The sequence below is a fragment of the Durotheca rogersii genome (assembly GCF_024521655.1).
Source record: "Durotheca rogersii strain YMJ 92031201 chromosome Unknown GGS23scaffold_17, whole genome shotgun sequence".
NCBI lineage: Eukaryota > Fungi > Ascomycota > Sordariomycetes > Xylariales > Xylariaceae > Durotheca > Durotheca rogersii.
In genome coordinates, this window is record NW_026251248.1 from 195062 (window position 1) to 214366 (window position 19305).

The window sequence follows — 19305 nt, forward strand, 5'->3', positions numbered from 1 at the left end:
GCCGTCTAAGAAGGAGGATTAGCATCGAACAAGGGCCAAAGAGAGTTGCAGTAATAACCTCGAAATGGCAAGTCTCATCCCCAGCCCAAAGCGCCTTTCGACGTTGATATTCCAGAACACGCACCGCCTCCTCCCGGCTGCTCTCCTCCCTCAGCTCTCAGTCACGGCGCTAACGTACGGATTATACGGAAACTCCCCGAATGGAGATAAAACTGGGTGCCGTGGAGCCCAGCCCTATGCATCGATTGCGGGCTATACCGTCCGCCTCCTTCTGACTGACAATGGCCGTCTGCGCGTGGTGGTATTGGCGATAGAGCCAATCAGAGAACGGGCATCAAGCAAGGCTCCAATATCGGAACGCGCTGCTGCTATGGCTTCATTCTGCCGGGTATAGGGGGCGTCGACGGTGAGAAATGGGGATAAAAGGTGTTGTCGGCCGACATAAGAGTCTGGAGTTTTGTCTTCATGATTCTACTCTCATTAGTGTCTCCCTGCATCTTTTCGGCCATCTCAAGTTGTCTTTCGTCGATATTTTATTCATTCTTTACCTAATACTAGTCCTCAGCTGCAGTTCAAGCATATTGTTCCTCGCTGTTGCTCTTGCTGCGGTCCCGCCGAATCCCCCTCACTCTCTCTCGATCGACGAAACACTCGCTAGCTCTACGACGGCCATGAGGGGCCTTTCCGATACCATCTTGCCCTGGGCTGCCTTGGCTGTGCTGGCCGCCGGTCAAGGCTTTGTGCCCGCCCCGAAGAATGTGAAGACACTCTTGTCCGAGAAGTTTCCGGGGGCTGAGATCTCCTACAAAGAGGTTCGTCGGACGCTGGCGGAGATCACCAATTCCACGCGTACAGAAAGATGTCTAACGAGTCCTTGTAACAGACGAGTATCTGCGAGACCACAGAGGGCGTCAGGTCTTTCAGCGGATACGTGACCCTCCCGAAGGCCCTCCTCGATGACACCGAGGGCTGGGACGAAGGCGTTGCTGCCCACCTCTTCTTCTGGTACTTTGGTAAGCCTGATATTAGCAGTTGGCATAACTCGAGCCTGCGCGCGCCGATCTAACGAGCCTACGCGGCAGAATCTCGCAACAATCCCGAAACTGCGCCGACCAGCATCCGCATCGGCGGCGGGCCCGGCGCCTCTTCGTTTGATTTTACCCCCAACTTCCCTTGCCAGATCAACCCCGACTCCAACTCGACGACGCTCAGCGAGTTCTCGTGGAACCAGAACTCCAATCTGCTATACATCGACCAGCCCATCGGCACCGGCTTCTCCTACACCACCCTTCTCAACGGCACCATGGACCTTATAACCTCTGTCTTCACTGCCGTCGAGGATGGAGGCACCATAGATGAATCGCAGCTCAACTTGACCACTGTGAGGGCCACCCTCGACCAAAACTTGCAGGAGCGGCAGTTTGTCAACTTTGCTCTGATTCCGCGGACCACCCTGAGCGCAGCCAGGACCCTGTGGAAGTTTGCCCAGGTTTGGTTCAACGAGTGCGTTGCCGTTCCCAAGCACCCGGCGTCTTTGATTATGGAGCGGGAAGACTGACACTCGGCAACAGGTTCCCCGAGAGAAGAACTACGAACGAACAGATCAACCTCTGGACTGTCTCGGTAAAGACCTCGCCTAGCCCCTGGCTTTTCCTCGTGTTTTTTCCCCCCTCGCTAACATCCACACGCACAGTACGGCGGCTTCTACGGCCCCTTTTTCTTCAGCCACTTCCTCGACCAGAACGAGCTCATCACCGCGGGCCAGTCTCCCCTGGCCAACGCCACGCCCCTGCAGCTCGGGATCCTCGGCCTCGCGGAGCCCTGCATCGACTCCCTCGCCACGGCGATAAGCTACCCCGACTTCGCGCGCAACAACACCTACGGCATCAAGCTGTACCCGGAGGAGACGTTCGTCGAGCAGATGGGCCGCGTCGAGGCCCCCGAGACCGGCTGCCTCGCCTTGATCGAGAAGTGCCACGCGCTGGCTCGCGAGGGCGATCCTCTGGGCGCTGGGCTCAACGACACGGTCAACGCGGCCTGCGCCACCGCTTCCGGCCTGTGCTTCGGGGACATCCAGGCGGTTATTAGTAAATTCAGCACCGTGAGTGTTCCTCCTTCTCCCGCTTCGACTCCCCCCCCCCCCCACTCTGCGGCAGAAAAGACCCCTAGGTAGAGACTAACGGGCTAGCAGCGCGCGCCCTTCGACATCACCTTCGACGAGCTGGTCCGGCCGCACGAGGAGAAGGTCGCGTTCCTCAACCAGCGCTGGGTGCAGGAGGACCTCGGCGTGCCGCTCAACTTCACCGCGTCGTCGAACGTCATCGTCGAGACCTTCTTCGGCGTCACCGGCGACCCCATGATCCGCGACCTCTCGGCCCTCGCCAGCGTCCTGGCCCGCGGCGTCAACGTCGTCATCGCCAGCGGCGACCGCGACTACCGCTGCAACTGTGAGCCCCATCCCCCCTCCCCCCTATCTCTTTCTCTTCTCCCCCCTCGCAGAGATCTCTCCCGATAGCCTCCCCCCCTCCTACTACAGAGCTAATAACCGCTTCTCCCTCGCGCCCAGGGTTCGGCGCCGAGAACGTGACGCTGAGCCTCGACTTCCCCGCCGCCAGCGCGTTCCGCGCGGCGGGCTACGCGGCGCTGCGCACGAACGCGTCGCACACGGGCGGCCTGGTGCGGCAGCAGGGCGGGCTGGCGTTCGCGCGCGTCTTCGCGGCGGGGCACGGCGTGTCGGCGTACCAGGGCGAGACGGTGCTGCGGCTGTACGAGCGCGCGCTGGCGCGGCGCGACGCCGCCACCGGCGAGGTCGCGCTGGCCGACCGCCCGGACTACGCGACGGCGGGCCCCGCCGACGTCCGCGCCGTCGCTAACGAGGCGCCCCCCCCCGCGCTGAGCACCTGCTGGCTCTACGCCGCCCCCATCAGCTGCACCCCCGCCCAGCTCGCCGCGCTGCGCGACGGCTCCGCCGACGTCGAGAACTTCGTCGTCGTCAGCCCGCAGGGCACCCGCGGCCGCTGGCTCGACGGCCCGGGTGTTGGCGCTGAGCCTGCGCCCGCCCCTGTGTCTGACGCGTGCCCTAGCAAGAGGCGCCGTGCGGCCGCGTAGGTGCGCCCCGAGACGCGTGTACGTGCGCTCGGGGTCTGGGACTGGCTTGCCTTTTGCGGAACGAGGTTGAGAGCCGTGGCTCTGCGGTTGGGCAGAGCGGACTGATAGCACAGACGAGGCCTTCCCCGCCTCCTCAGGCTCTTTAGACTTAGTATTTGTAGACAGACGCTTGCCCTTCGTCTCTTGGTTTTCAAAACTTTAGACCGGGGGTTTCTTGAAGATGGTGCGGGGATAGAAAATAGTACAGAATAATAGAACTAGAGTGATATGACTTGGAGCGCAATATTAGTTTCTGCCTGTCGCATTTGATGTATATGACGGTGCGTGGTGGTAGGGATCGCGTGCCGCCGCGGAAGGGTGCTTTGCGAGGCTGGAAGAGATGTGGATATTCAAGTAGGAGAACAATGCATCCCGGCGATGAGCATCCTGTGAAAACGGAGACGTGTGGATTTCTCCGTTTAGTTACGCAAGTTTATGGATCTAGTTTTCTGTCTAACTGTCGGGTTTTAGACGTGATATGAGGTCAACGGAGAGAGGAGGGAAATGGAAGTGGAAAGACTTATCAATGTCGGTACGAAGGAAACATACCTAAGTATCTTAATCAAGCCACATAAACCTATAGTATCATCCTATCCGGAGGATAGTTATAATACGCATAACCCCCTGTCATGCTAATTAATTACGGGGTTAAATACCCCTGTAAATAGCCCTGTAAATAACCCTATAAATAACCCTATAAAGGGGTTATTTGGGGGAAACTCTGTTTTTACTAGCTAAAAAACGCGCTATGGGTTCCTAAAAATGCGTGTACCCAATAAAAACGGCGGGATAAATGGAGTCTTATAATTTAAAATCCTTACGTATATTTACTGATGCGTTTTCTACCCCTATTTCCTAACCTTTTCTGACGCGTTTTCTACCCTTATTTCCTAACCTTTCCTGACCTATTTTGCCGTAACCTTTCCTAACCTTTTCTAATCTTTCCTAACCTATTTTATAGTAACCTTTCCTGATCTTTCCTAACCTGTTTTGCAGTAACCTTTCCTGATCTTTCCTAACCTATTTTGCCGTAACCTTTCCTAACCTTTCCTAATCTTTCCTGACCTATTTTGCAGTGACCTTTCCTGATCTTTCCTGACCTATTTTGCCGTGACCTTTCCTAACCTTTCCTGATCTTTCCTAACCTGTTTTACAGTAACCTTTCCTAACCTTTCCTAACCTATTTTATAGTAACCTTTCCTAACCTTTCCTAACCTTTCCTAACCTTTCCTGACCTGTTTTGCAGTAACCTTTCCTGATCTTTCCTAACCTATTTTACAGTGACCTTTCCTGATCTTTCCTGACCTGTTTTACCGTAACCTTTCCTAACCTTTCCTGATCTTTCCTAACCTATTTTACAGTGACCTTTCCTGATCTTTCCTGACCTGTTTTGCCGTAACCTTTCCTGACCTTTCCTAACCTTTCCTGACCTGTTTTGCAGTAACCTTTCCTGATCTTTCCTAACCTGTTTTGTAGTAACCTTTCCTAACCTTTCCTGATCTTTCCTAACCTTTTCTGACCTATTTTACAGTAACCTTTCCTGATCTTTCCTGACCTATTTTACAGTAACCTTTCCTGATCTTTCCTGACCTATTTTGCAGTAACCTTTCTTAACCTTTCCTAACCTGTTTTACAGTAACCTTTCCTGATCTTTCCTGATCTTTCCTAATCTTTCTTAATCTTTCTTAATATTTCTTAATCTTAGATTTTAATCCCGTTAAAAATTATACATAATTTCTTGTCACGTAGAGAGCCACCTATACATGGCTCCCTACTCCTTCTCTAGTTGCTCGCTTACCTAACATAGCTCCTAGCTTCCTATCGTCTATATATAGGTAGCTCGTATCTCCTTTATTTATCTCCTTCCTTCTTAGATAGTTAGTTAATTTACCTTCTTCTTCCTATCTTTCGTTACTCCTAAGAAGTAACCTTAGTACCTACGTAGCTCTCCCGATCTACGTATTAGTTATAAGCCCGGTAGCCCTTTTAAGGAGCTAAGTTAATTAAGGTCTTATTATATAAGCTTTCGAGTAATCTTATTATTTATCTCTATCTCTTTAATCTCTCGATTAATCGTTTTCCCTTAAACATCGCTCTTATCTTCCTTTCGAGTAATATATTTATAGTAACTATTAATACTAGCGGAAACTTCTTTATTAAGAAGCTCCCTATTAATATTAACCTACGTAATGAAGAGGAGCAGAGCGTACGCGATACTAGAGACCCGGATATATTCACTCGAAAGTATATTCTATCGAAGACTATAATACGTACGATAGTCTAAGATAAATAAAACTAATATCGCTATATTAATCGAAAGGTAAGGAATCTAATGTAGTTATCGTATCTTAGCTATGCCTCTTAGTCGTAGAAATGTAGTAGTCGCTAGCCCGAAGGTATAAGAGATAAGGAAAGAAAAGAGGTAAAACGCAAAAGTTACTTATTCGGCTATAGCGGTACGACAAAGTAACTTAAGCGCCCGTAATTAAAATAAATATATTAATCGGAGAATAATAAATCTAATAATAAAAACGAATCTTTAATTAAGGTAAAAATAATAAAGATAGTAATCTAGCTAAGTAATAAATTAAATAATAAATATGGCATATTCCGTATTTACGGGAGCTATAGTTATTCTATATAGGTATAAGGCCTATCGTAACGTATTACGTAATATATTAAGAGGATATATCTTACCGTATTATTATAGCCTCCTTAATTTAATTATACCGTAAGGAATAATTAAACTAAAAAGGGTAGTACGGTAAGTCCCGATTAATATCTTTCTTTAAAAACTACCGCGAAATTCTATTCCTTCGGTTATTATTTAATTACTACGGCCGCGCTTTTAACTTCTCGTTTAATATTATAAGGAGGCCCTTTTATTATTTTATAATTAACTTAGCCCGGTTTATCCTTACCGATCTAGCCCGATTAGCGTTCTCTTTCTTTATTTCGGTTACTTTCTTCTTAGTTTCGTCCTAGCCCTTTTAATTAAGGGAATGGTAAAGAAGCGGGCGCGTTCTGAGGATTAATTAGGTATCTTTTCTTTACTTATAAGGTATGGAGGTCTTTCCGGACTAGAAAGCTTTAATCCTTACTAGGCCGGAGGAAAGGAGAAAGCGGGTCGTAACCTTAACGAGGTCGTCGTAACGTAGGTCGGTATCTACCGATACGAAAGAGTAAGAAAGGTTAAGTATTAAGGCTATAAAAGAACGGTAGACTTCGGCTTACGCGATAAACCGAACGGAGGATTTACGGCTAAGGGGCTCGTTAATCGGCGTACTTTACGCCGAAGTTATAGCGTTAATAAGGTCGATTTACTTTTAATAATTTACGGCTTACCGGAAACGCTTAACGATACTAACTCCTCCCTTTAAAACCCGAACGCTATAAAATTATTTTACTACCTCGGCGTATTCTCTTATGGTATTAAAGGAATTAAGGCCCTTATTTTCTTAGGCTTAGCGCGCGACTTCGATCGGTCGTTTAAAGATAAGATACGGTAAAATACCGCTTTAAAAACCGTAACTAAAGCTATTTTATTAGTTTATTAACGCGATATAATAAGTAGACTAAGGAATTATATTAAGCTCGAGATTACCGTCTTCTTATATTCGCCGTAGCTAGCCGAGCGCGTACGCCGTTTAATCGAAGGCGCCGTCCTTAACTATATTAAAACTAAATAATCTCTAAGGCTTAGAAAGGTATAGTATTACGGCAAAATAAGCTTAGGAAAACTTTAAGGGGTCGGTAATAATTCGTTCGGGGTTTACTAGATCCGTATAGATCGTAAAAACTAAAGTAAAGGTAAGGTTATCGAGGAGGTATTAACGGGTTAGGAAGTTAAACGATTCTACCGATCGGTAGCTTATCGTTTAATACGGGTTTATTTCGAAGGCCGCCTTTCGGCTTTTAAGGTCGTAATTAATTATAATATAAAAGACGCGGATATCTTTATTAATAAAGTAGTCGTAACGGGCGAGACATACGAAAAAGTTAACTAGGGCTACCTTCGTTTATTTCTATAGCTATTAATTTATAGTTCGGGATCGATTAACGGATAGCCGAAAGGCTTAGGCTATATCGGATCTTAATTCGATCGGACCTTTTCCCGAATCGTAATTATCTAAAGTACTAAGTTAATACTTTTCTATATTACTTTAGTTATTTTTATTACTATGAATCTCCCGTAGGAGTTCTATTAAATCGGTTAGATCGATACGACGTACGTTTTTATAAACGGAAGGAAGGAAGAAGGAGGGGGGGATTCCGGCGGAACGGAAGAAAAATATAATAAAAATAAAAAAAAAAGAATTAAAAGGAGGGAAAGAAAAGATAATAAATTAAAGGTAAAAATAAGAATTTAAATTAATAATAAGAAAGGTAGGCTAGAGATTAATAAGAATATAATAATTATAAGGGAGGGGGTTTTTAAAATGAAATGCCTAAAGAAGAAAAAGAGAGGAAGGGAAGGAGACGTATTAGCGATATAGTTAGATATACCTTTACGGCTAACGCTTTAAGAAAGCGCGTTCCCCCGCGTACGTATAAAGCTATAATAAAAGACGCGTTAGCTTATAGCTTCTTATTATATACTCTTAGTAAAGTAATAAGTACGTACGTTCGTAGATTCGTAATTAAACGTAGGCTAAGGTAGGTATTATCGAGACTCTCCTAAGTACGGTACTTACGACCTAAGTAACGTATTCGATTTTCTCGTTCTCGTCCGACCTTTCCTCTTATTTCTCGCTATTTTACGGTTCCGATCTACTTCCTTTCTTTTATTCCCTAGGTTCTTTATCTTCGTTTTAATTCGTTTTTCGATTCTTTTTAATTTTAGATTTATAATTTCGTCGTTTCTATTTCTCTTTCTTATATATATATTGTTACGTAGCTGGCGAGAGCTAAGCTTAGGTTAATAGGTTATTCGTAAAGAGAGTAATGGAATGAGGGTAAGAAGGTATATATTAACTGACTAGAAAAGAAGGAAAGCTATTAGAGAGTATAGAGCGATCTATAGGTATATATAGTAGTACTTAGCTAGCTTAGGTAAGCTAGGTAGTTCCTACTAGGGGTATATACCTACGTAATATATCCCCTAGTTAAGCTTACGATAATAAGGTTAACTATAGTCCTTTGCTTACGATAGTAGCCTAAGGGGTTATTCCTTAGTTTCGTTATACTTCGTTAAGGTTAATCGATTATTAGGTACCTTATCTCGGGCTCTCTTATATTCCCTTATCCGTATATACTTCGGTTTATTATTAATAGTATTTTCTCTTAAGTTATATACTCTTCGTATCTCTTACTTAGTACTTTATAGTCTATTATAAATGAAAATAATTATTCGTATAATTATTCGTATAATTACTCGCTTTCGATTAAGCGGTAGTTAGTTATATAGGTAATATAGTAATAATAGCTTTAGTATTAATACTAAGATTTAATTTCCTTTATTATTATCGCGCGCGCTCGCGCGCGTTACCTATATTAACCGATTCTACCGTTTCTTTTATAAAGGCGGTTAAATATAAATATATCTAGGATTTCTCGCTCTCGAATTAAGCGTACCTTTCCCTCTTCCTTTTTTCCCTAGGTTATTTATTATAAGTATATACTTTTAATTATAATTAAGTAGTTTTATTAATTACGCGATTATAAATTAATATAATTAATAAAGCTTCGTTAATTTATTATCGTAAGGTAAGTCCACTTTCTTTATAATTTACGTAAAGCGTAACTCGCGTATTATACGAGTCGTAATATATTCTTATTAAGCGACCGTAAAATAATAGCTTAGCTTATTACGGTAAGGGTTATTATTTACGATTAATATATTACTTTTAGTATTAAAATATCCTAGGATAATAAAGCGACCGTTAGTTATTTTATATTAATAAATAAGAGGTTATTCGAGATAATCCGTTTATTATTTATTCGTTATTTACCGGTAGTAATATAGTACCGTAATTAACGATTTCTTAATATATCCGATACTTAAGAGCTTCGTAAGATAATATTAACGCTCCAGGGTACCGTAGTTTCGTTAAAGTAAAAGGTATTCGGCTTTTTCGCCGCGAGTTCCTAGCCTATCTTCCGTATTCGTACGGGGGGTAGCGTTAAAGCTTCGGCCGGTAACCTTATTCGCCGCGGAAGGATACCTTTTACTCCCGGGTCCGGGGCCTTAGTTATCGCTTAGCCCCTTAAGGATCCTTTTATCGACGAAAACGACGTCGATATAATCGTACCTAGCGCCTTAGTATAACGTATCTAGGCCTTAATTACTCGCGTTCCTTAAGGTACCGTATCTCGAGTTATTAAGGTCTTTACTAACGAATCCTTTAAGAAAAAATCCTCCGAGGAAAACTTCCCTTCTTTATACGAGGAAGTAATCGAGGAAAGCGACCGTTTAATTATATTAATTACTCGTAAGATTTCCTCGCGTAAAACCCGAGCCTAAACTCGCGTATATTAGGTTACGTTTTCTAATAATATCGCCGTTACTCGCGTAACCTAAGTAGCCGTTATTATTATTATTTCGATTCGTAGTAATATCGTAAAACGAAAACGGAAATAAGAACGAGGCCGTAACGCTTCCTCGGCTTCCGGAGTTATTACCGCCCCCGCTACTTCCTTTAACCCGGCCGTTCCGGCGGTCCCGTTTAATACCTCCGTCGCGCCGGCCGCTTCCGCTTTTACTACCGTCGCCTTAGGAATTACTTCGGTTATTCGTAATCGAAAGTATAAAGCTTATCGTATAGTTCCTTACTTAAGCTACGTACGTAATACGGCTTAAAATAAATTTACTAAAAAATACTTCGATTCTTTTTAAAATACCGGCCGTTATTACCGCTACTTATCCGGTTACGCTTACGTATTTTTATAAATACTCTTACCTCCGTACGTCGAGGTTTAAAGCTAATATTATATAAAGCCGACGCTTTAATCCTATCGGTTATTTACTTTATCGTCGCCCGTATTAAAGGTTTTATCGATATATAAGCTTTATTCCGCGTTATTTAATATTCGTTAACGTTATTTATAAGCCTTTAAACTTATTACGATAATAAAAGAGCTTTTAATCCTTTATTAAAATAAGAAGTAAATACCCGTAATCCTCGAAACCGTAAAATCGCGATAAAGCGTAGCTAACTTCGGTTAGTTTACCTAGCTAGGCGTAAGTCCTTCGGCTACCGGATTATCGACCGTTTTTATCGTATCCGCCCTTAGCTTTATACCTATTAATCCTTTTATTACTTTAGCCGGCGTAAGTAACGCTTTTATCGGTTTATCGACCGTAATACCTAACGTAACCTCGCCTATTATCGCTTCCGAATAAGAATTAGATATAAAGATAAAGAACGTTAGAGGAAAAGAAAGGAAAGAGGAGACTTCCGAGGACGAAGAGTAATCTTCTAAGGAAGTAATATTTAAAATCGCTCGCGCTTACGCGTTTATTTTTTTCGAATAATACCTATACGAAGTACTATACCGATAAGCCGACCGCTTATACGAGGAAATTATCGAATACTAAAACGAACCCGCCGGTACTTGTATCTCCCGTTAATCCGGCCTTACTTACTACTTCCGTAGTTAAGTTTTTTATTTTAAAATAACCTTCCTATACTAGGATTTAAAAGTAATACGAGTTCGGTATTTAGCGGTAAAAAAAATTATTTCTATATAGCGGTAATACTTTATACCTATATATTAACTAATTAAGAAAAGAATTTACGTACCGTTAATACTTACGGCGACTTTTTAAATATTATTATAATTATTTTTCCGCGAGCGTCTTATAAATTAAATAATACTTTAAAGTACTCGAACGATTAACGTAGTAGAGCTTTCGTAAGTCCGTTTACTAATATTTAGTTAATAAGGAGGTAAATTACTTCGAAGGTATCCTTTTAATATTCCTAGCGTAGCTATATATTCTATATATTTATATAGCGTAGCCTAGTATTAATCCTTTCTTTCTTCCTTATTATTAGTCTTATCGTTTATTAGTTATCGTTATATATCCTCTAAGGTTTTCCTAGCTCTAGGGTAATATCCCTAAAGAAACGTTTAAGAGCTATCGTTTCTTTAGTTATATACTTTAGTACGAATAGTTTAGCTTTAGTCGTTAATATCGATACTATATCCTAACGAACGGCTCTCTATATAATCGGACCTTTAAATAGGGATATTACGTATTCCTAAGACGACTTTCTTAACTTAGAATCGTTTATAAACGAAGCGTTATTATTAATTAAAAGTACCTAAGCGTTATTACTCTTATCCTTATACCTTATATTAAGGAAGCGAATAATATATAGGTATTTAATCGTTTAATTAATCGCTTTAAAGTACTAAGGTCTTAAATTAATTAGGAAATAGGATAGTTAAAACGCTACGAAAGCGACGTTTAGGCGTATTATAATTACGGTATAAAGTAATAACCCTACTTTTTCCTAGTATTCCTTAATTTATTATTTCGAAGTAACGCTTATATACTTTACTAGCTCGGTAATTAATAGTAATATTATCGGAAACTAATTATTATCCGCTAGTTTAAAGCGTTTAATAATTTTTTCGATATAAGCGTCGTATATTAAGGTTATAGTTCGTACTTTACGATTACGTATTACCTTAATTCCTAAATACTACTTTACCGGTTTAAGCTCTTTCGTTTTATAAGTATCCTTTAACCCCTAAGCTACCTTTTATGTTATCGCCTCTAAGCTTTTATAGTTTATAACTAATATATCGTTTACGTATATTAATACGAAAACTTCTCGTTCTTTTATATAAAATAAGTACGGCTCTTCTAGAGAGCTCTAAAGTTCTAAGCGGTTAAGGGTACTCTTTATCTCTTTAAACTAAAGTAAGGGTAAATCTCTAAACCCGTATACTACTTTTATAGCGAAGGCGTATTTTCCTTCTTCTTTAAAACCGTTTAATAACTCTATAGGTATAAGGTCGCTTTCCGGTCTTACTACGTTAAAGAACGCGTTTTTAATGTTATACTAGTTAACTTCGAGGTCGAATTAAGCTACGATAGCTATTATTATACGGAACGATTTTATTACTAACGTAGCTACGTAAGTATTCTCGAGTAACTCTTTAGGCTATAAATCTCCTCGCGTTATTAAACGCGACTTATAAGTAGTAAGGAAATTATCTTCGTCGAATTTATAATCGAAAACCTATATTAATAAAATTAGCTTTATTCTTATCCGTTCGCGATTAATAATACGCTATATTCTAATACGTAAGAAGGCTTTAATCTTAAATCTAGCGTTTTCTTTAAATCGCTTTCTTAATAAATACTTATCTAGGTCCTTTTATATCTTTAGCGGTTTAAGTAAATCGTCGCGGTAAATTCTTATCTTATTAAGCGATACGCTTAATCGCTCGGCCTTCGTTTAATTAACGGCTATTATAAAAACTAAGTATAGCGTAATATACTTATCGTAGCTCTTTACTTACTATCCTTTTAGTTAATTAAGCCAGAAGGTTATTACGAAGTTAAGCTAGCGATCTCTTAAGAGGTTATTCCTAGCCGTTAGGTTATCCGATATTATATAGACTCTAGTATTTAAGCTATTTATTATTTTATTCCTTTCCGGGCTTTCTCCTTTCTTTCTTTTACTATAACGAATAATAAGAAGATAAACCTTTCTTTTACGTTACTTACGCTAAGTAATTTACGGGAATAAGTTATATTACTCCTCTTCTTCGGAAGAAGTACGCGTTTCTTTAGTTAATTATTCTAAAGGCTATTCCCGAGTATTTATTCCGTCGGCGAAATATATTCGCCGCTCCGGACTTTCGGTACTTTTACTAGTAGCCGTACCTAACTCTAGTTACTTTATACTCTTTATCGGAGTATTCTTATTTCCCGTAGCTTCCGCGGGTACGACTAAAGTAAGTCTTAAACTCGGGAGCCCGTAGGATATATCCGCTTCTTTATTTAATTTCTCTTAGGTTTCCGCTTCGAATTACTTTTATATTTCTTACTCGATTAATTCGAATAGTTTTATTAGTTCTTACGGTTATTCGTCTTTAAACCTAGCCGTTTCGTATTTTAAATTATTAGAATTTATTTCTAGTTCTTCTTTTAAAGGCTACCCTTCTCCCGAGTTAAAACCGGCGGACTAAATCGTATTTAGATCCTCGTTACCCGAGGTAGGCTCGCTACTCCCGAGGGAAGTTAGTTCGTTACTTAGCTTTCGATTAAATAATACGAGCGAATCTTATAGGTTTAATACTTCGATAATTAATTAAGTAACGTTATTACTTATACGTATCGAGAGATTTATTCGATTAATTTTTTTCCGTTCGAGTTACTAAGCTTTTAGCTTATCTATCTAACTATAAAACGTTTCTTTATTAAAAATTATATCCTTAGTTAGGATTACTTTATTTAGCCTAGGAACCTAAATTCGGCATAAATTATTAATATAATATCCTACTAAATACCCGATATAAGCTCGTAGGTTTACCTTAAACCCTTTCCTATTAAGATCCTAGGTACGTTCTCCTATTAAGGGATACGCGCGATACTTATATATATAAATACCGTTTTAGTCCGGTCGTAAGTCGCTCGTTAGCTTCCTTATTACCTCTAGAGTATACCATTTAAAGTACTACTTAAACTAGGTATTTAAAAGCTCGTAAGGTATACGAAAATTATAAGCTTAGCTAGGGCTAATATTAATTAAATATGCCGCGGCTTTAACGGTTTCCGGCTATAGTTTCTTTAGTAGCCTTGCTTTAATCCTTATTTTAATCGACTTAACGATAATAGTTTATCTAGCTTTCTTACCTCTACCGGTTAGCTCCTTAGTATTAACCGACGGAAGTTCGAGATTAATACCTTCTTTTATTACTTAGATCTTATATCTAGATATACCTTTAATACTTATTATTAAACGCTCGTTATCGTAACGTATCTTATAAATTAAGAATCGGAATTACTTCCGAACCTATCTTTTAAAGAGTCGAAGAGTTTTTATTATTAATAAGCCTTGCTTATTTTCTAAAGTCTTAACCTATAATATTCCGCTAAATTTATTCCTAATTACGATAAGTTACTTAAACCCGTCGTAATCTTCCGGGTAGTTAAATAAATCTTAATATACCTTTTAAAAAGAACGTAACGAGCGATATATTAATAAACGGCGCGAGATTATTCTCTTACCTATCGCTTAATTATAATACTCGTACTTAATTATAGGTATACCGTTAATCTTAACGTTCCGGGCGTTTTTAACGAGGGCTTTAAGCGCCTTAGGATTAAGATGCCTTACTCGCTAGTGCTAGAATACCTCGGAGTTTTTTTTCGGTTTAGTAGTATTTCTTAATCTTCTTTACCGGACGTTTCTTTCCGGGAAATAAGGTACTACTACGATCGACGCTACGCTACGTAGAATACTCGATAGTATTATAAATAGTATTACGGGTAAGACTTACGAATAAGAAAAGAACTATTTAAATTCGTATTACGGAGCAGTTAAACCAGCCTTATAAGCCTACATACCGCAAAGCGTAAATATAGGCGTCTACGTTTTACGTAATAGTTATGAGCCCGGTTAGCGCTCTAAGGTGCTGTGGCTTAGTAGTTCGGTTCCTTTAATTGCGCGTATACGGCGTAGCAAGCGCAGCCCCTTGCGCGGTAAAGCCCCAGAGCTAGACTAGAACTAGTAGTAAGGCGTCGCGCCAAGAGGTAGGGGGTTTAATTCTCCACGAGGGGCCCTAAAAAAGGCGGTCGGACGTGGCAGTTGTTACCCACCTACTAAAGGTGTTTAAAAAACTGGGGGGTGTGTCACGGAGCAGTTAAACCAGCCTTATAAGCCTACATACCGCAAAGCGTGAATGTAGGCGTCTACGTTTTACGTAACAATTCGAAAAAGACTAGATTAAAGCGTCGCTTTAGCTTCCTTACTATAGTACTTTTCTCGAGGGTTCCATTCCTTAAAGTATAATTTAAGCCGTAAAACCAAATACCTATACTACGAAGTTTCGCTTTAAAGATAATATTAACGTAAAAATCTTTAATAAGTACGACGTCCTTAAGCTTTAAATTAAAGATAGGCTTATTAAATTAATCCAGGATATATTTCTCGATAATCTTACGACCCGTACCAGAAATAAGAAAGCTCGTAGTACTAACTTCGATCGTCTATCCGTTTCTAACGGGAACGAACGACCCCTCTACCAGAAGATTGCGATTATTAATAAGGTAGACTACTTTATAATTATCGAAGACGGTACTTTCCGATAGTAGGTATCGGACTAGGTCTATAGTAAAGTAGATCCTAGTTTAGGTAGATAGGTATATAATACGTAGGTCGATTATTATTACGTTAATATTAGCTAGTTAAGTAGTAGCGTTATTTCCTCTCCCGTTCCCGGAGCGATTATTAGGTATATTATTTACGGGAACGTCCTACCCCTAGCGGTTAATCTAGTTTCGGAGCTTAGCGTACTTAAGTAAGTCGTATTTAGCTTTAATTTTTCGTATAATATTAACCGGAATCGGCTTTAGGTTACGTATAGTCTAATTAATAACGGACTTCTATAGGATTCTATAAAAGCGAGTTACTTATAAGTATAGTTTACCTTTAAACTTATAAGGGTATTCGTAATTCGTTAGTTTTCCTTAGCCGCTATTATTAGCTAATTTCGCTCCTAAAGTCGGTCCTTAATAAGCTATTACGAAAATTCTATGACCTAATTTATTTTTTTACTTATTCTCGGTAACGAACGCGCTAAATACGATACTTAATTACTTAAGGGTCTTTAGTTACTCGCCGAGTTTATTAGCTTTAATAAAAGCGATTAATACCTATATAACTTAGTCGATTACGATCTTAGCTTTAATTACTTCGAGGAAATCCTTTACTCTTATAACGCCCTTAATTTCGTTAATGTAATAAACGCGAACGCGAAGAAAGGCGTATTACTATATAGCGTAAAACTACTCGGGATTATAAGTACCTACCTTTACTCTTTAGAGTATCTTACGATATTCTCGTCTAACGAGCGTCTTAATAACGGCTTCGGTAGGAGTAATTTACTTACGGAGGATTTTTACGAGGTTTTAAATAATCGGGTCGAGATCTAGGAACTATATTTCTATATTAACTACCTTAAGAAAGCCTATAGAAATAAAAGCGAGAATCTAGCTATAAAGGACCCTATGTTACTTATTAATAGCTATAACCTAAGCCTCGATCGTTATTTATTAGGAGACGAGCTTATTATACGCTACCGTTTATTACTTTCGAGTTCGTACCTTAGGCCTTAGTAGTTAATTTCCTCGGTCTTCGGTTAGGATCGACGCTTATTCGTAAACGGCTTTCTTATAGTTTTCTTTAAGGAGTTCGTTCTTTTAAGTAATATATTCCTTAAGAATGCCTACCACGACTCGAGTAGCGTTAAACTTAGCTCCATTTAAATTAACGTCCTTCTAGATATCGAATTAAGTAGCTATCGATTTAAGAGTTAGGAACTACCGTAGCTACTTATCGTAAGCTCGTAAGTAAACGTTAATAAGAATTTTATCCAGGGAGAATTCGGACGTATTAATCGTTATAGCGAAATAAGTAAGCGATTATCTAAAGCTAAATACGAAAGTAAAGTACCGGTTTAGAAATAAGAAGGGAGTATAATCGTAAGATCTAAAAAATGAATAAATATATTACTTACTTACGCTAGAATAACCTAAGTAATAATAGCTCCTTAGAAGTACCCCGGGCTTATAACTATTACGTAACTAGCGAGAGCTAAGCTTAGGTTAATAAGTTATTCGTAAAGAAAGTAATGGAATAAGGATAAGAAGGTATATATTAACTAACTAGAAAAGAAGGAAAGCTACTAGAGAGTATGGAGCGATCTATAGGTATATATAGTAGTACTTAGCTAGCTTAGGTAAGCTAGGTGGTTCCTACTAGGGGTGCATGCCTACGTAACATATATATATATAATAAACCTTACTATCTAAAAGTAACTCCTTAAATTAGACCGGGCGACGGCCCTTAAGCTACTCGAGTAGTTAAAGGCTACGGGGATTACCGACGAAGAGATTACCGGGGCGTTTAAGAAGGCTAAGGAGAATAAAAAAAAAGCCGTAACGTATTAACGGGTTAAGTCGATACCGCCGCCGGTAAATCTAATAAATAAATAACCCGACGAATCCTTCCGCCGCTTATCCTTTACCGAGGAGTTCCGGGACGTTAATCGGCTAATCCTTAAGCCTTAGTAGATACCGTACGCCCCGTACTCCCGTCCGCTAAACTAAAGCCCGAAAGTAATTATCGGCCGGTAACTCCGAGGCATCGAAGGAATTCGGATAATAAATTAATAACGTTAGATATATAGCTTTTAATATTAATAAGATTTATTAATCGAAGGCTATATTAATTAATAATAAGATAATTCGTAACGTCCGGTTTTATTTTCTAGGTAGGCCGGCGGCCGGCCGGTATATCGTATAAGAAATTATAAGCAAGGACTTTTAAGAGGTTACTTACTTTTAGAACTACGTTATATCCTTCGTTCGTTACGTTTAATCCTTTTACCGTCGGACGTTATTTATAAAAATTAATAATAAAAGCTTAGTTAGCGAGTATTTCCGTCGGCTAGCGACGGATCTTCGTTACGTCGTTAGTTTATTCGTTTAATAATATAAGGTACCTAACGAAATACCTTATTAGTACTACGAGCGTCGGCTCGCCTCCTCCGATATTACTAAATACGCGGGCATATAACCCTTCTTTTCCTACCGATCGCTAGCCCCCGATCGTATCTTCGGATACTCCTACGGCGTCTGCCTCTTTTTTATTAATAAGGTACGTTATAAATTCCGAGACGAGTAGTTTACCTACCTACGGGTAAGGATAGATCGTAACCTCCTTCTAGTAAAGGATCTAAGCTAAGCCTTATGCCCGCTTATAATACGGATAACGAAAGAAGAGTTATTAGTTATAATAAACTCGAAAATCGTTACGTTCCGGGGGTCGGGAAGTAAGTAAGTTTTTAGTTTTCTTAATAACTAATAAGTAAAGAATAAGATAAAAAGGTAGAGAGAAAAAGAGAGGTACTAATCGGCGGGTATACGTTACTTCTAGCTTATTTTTAGACGCGTATTTCTTTCCTTTCCTTTTCTTTTTCTTTTGCTTTTATTAATATAAATTACTTTCCTTACTTTCCCTTTAAATACTAAAATATACCTATATTAAAATATAATAATTACGTAATACTAGGATATTAATATCCCGGATTCCTAACGATAAACGTAAAGGATAATTTATCTAAGTATAGGAACGCGTTAATCGGCGTTAATAATCTATGGAAATATGCTTTCTTTTAAGGTAAGAAATAGAAGAAGGCGTATCTATTAGTATTATAATTTAGGGTATTAATTTCGTATATAGGCTGCCGGTTTAATAACCATATGAGAATAACTTCTTTCCTTCTTTACTTAGGAGAGCGATTATATATTAAGCTCTTAGGCTTTATTACTCTTCGATCGGTATAGGTAGGTTATTTTAAGGTACTATAGCCTTATTATATTATAGTAGGAGGGTTATTTATTAAGTCGGGTCGATCTTCTTAATCCGGGTTTATCGTTAGGTATAACTTCGTATCCTTTAAGCTTTTTATTTAATATTTCTACTATAATTCGTACCTTATCGTTTAAGGCTAATTATTCTTTTTTTTCGTCGTCGATTACCGAGGGTATAAGCTCTAGGCATTCTTTAGCTTAGGAGTCGTTAGTAGTCGTCGATTCTTAGTCCTTATATTTAATCGGTAGTAGGCGTATAGTTTATTCGTCCTTCTCCGGGTTCTCTAGCTCCTAAAACCCGTTAATATCTTAGATAAATTTCCGTAATTTATAGCCTAAAACTAAGTATAATAATATAACTCTATCTAGTTTTTTAAGCTTATAACGACTATAGCCTAGATCTTCGGCGATTAAGTACGGTTCCTTCTAGTAGTACTTTAGTTTTACGGCTATTAACTTATTTATATATCGTAACGTATCGTATAATAATACGAAGTCGTCGGTTTTTAGGGGCTCTTTTCGTATTCGGTAAGCGTTTTTTTCGTCCTAATACCGGGTAGCTTCCTTATATTTAATCGCTAGAACCTTAGCTACGGTTA

The 19305-nt window shown here is 39.8% G+C and overlaps 1 protein-coding gene across 1 annotated transcript; it reads left to right on the forward strand.

Annotated features, from left to right (window-relative positions):
- Window positions 1–671: 671 nt before the first annotated feature.
- On the forward strand, window positions 672–3262 carry GGS23DRAFT_611545 (Alpha/Beta hydrolase protein; the record flags this gene model as incomplete). The annotated part of the gene is made up of 7 exons (XM_051520423.1): window positions 672–812; window positions 884–1013; window positions 1083–1503; window positions 1572–1623; window positions 1694–2101; window positions 2192–2447; window positions 2567–3262. 7 exons carry the CDS (start codon window positions 672–674, stop codon window positions 3106–3108), a joined length of 1950 nt encoding a protein of 649 aa, XP_051370254.1. The 3' UTR covers window positions 3109–3262.
- Window positions 3263–19305: the final 16043 nt, after the last annotated feature.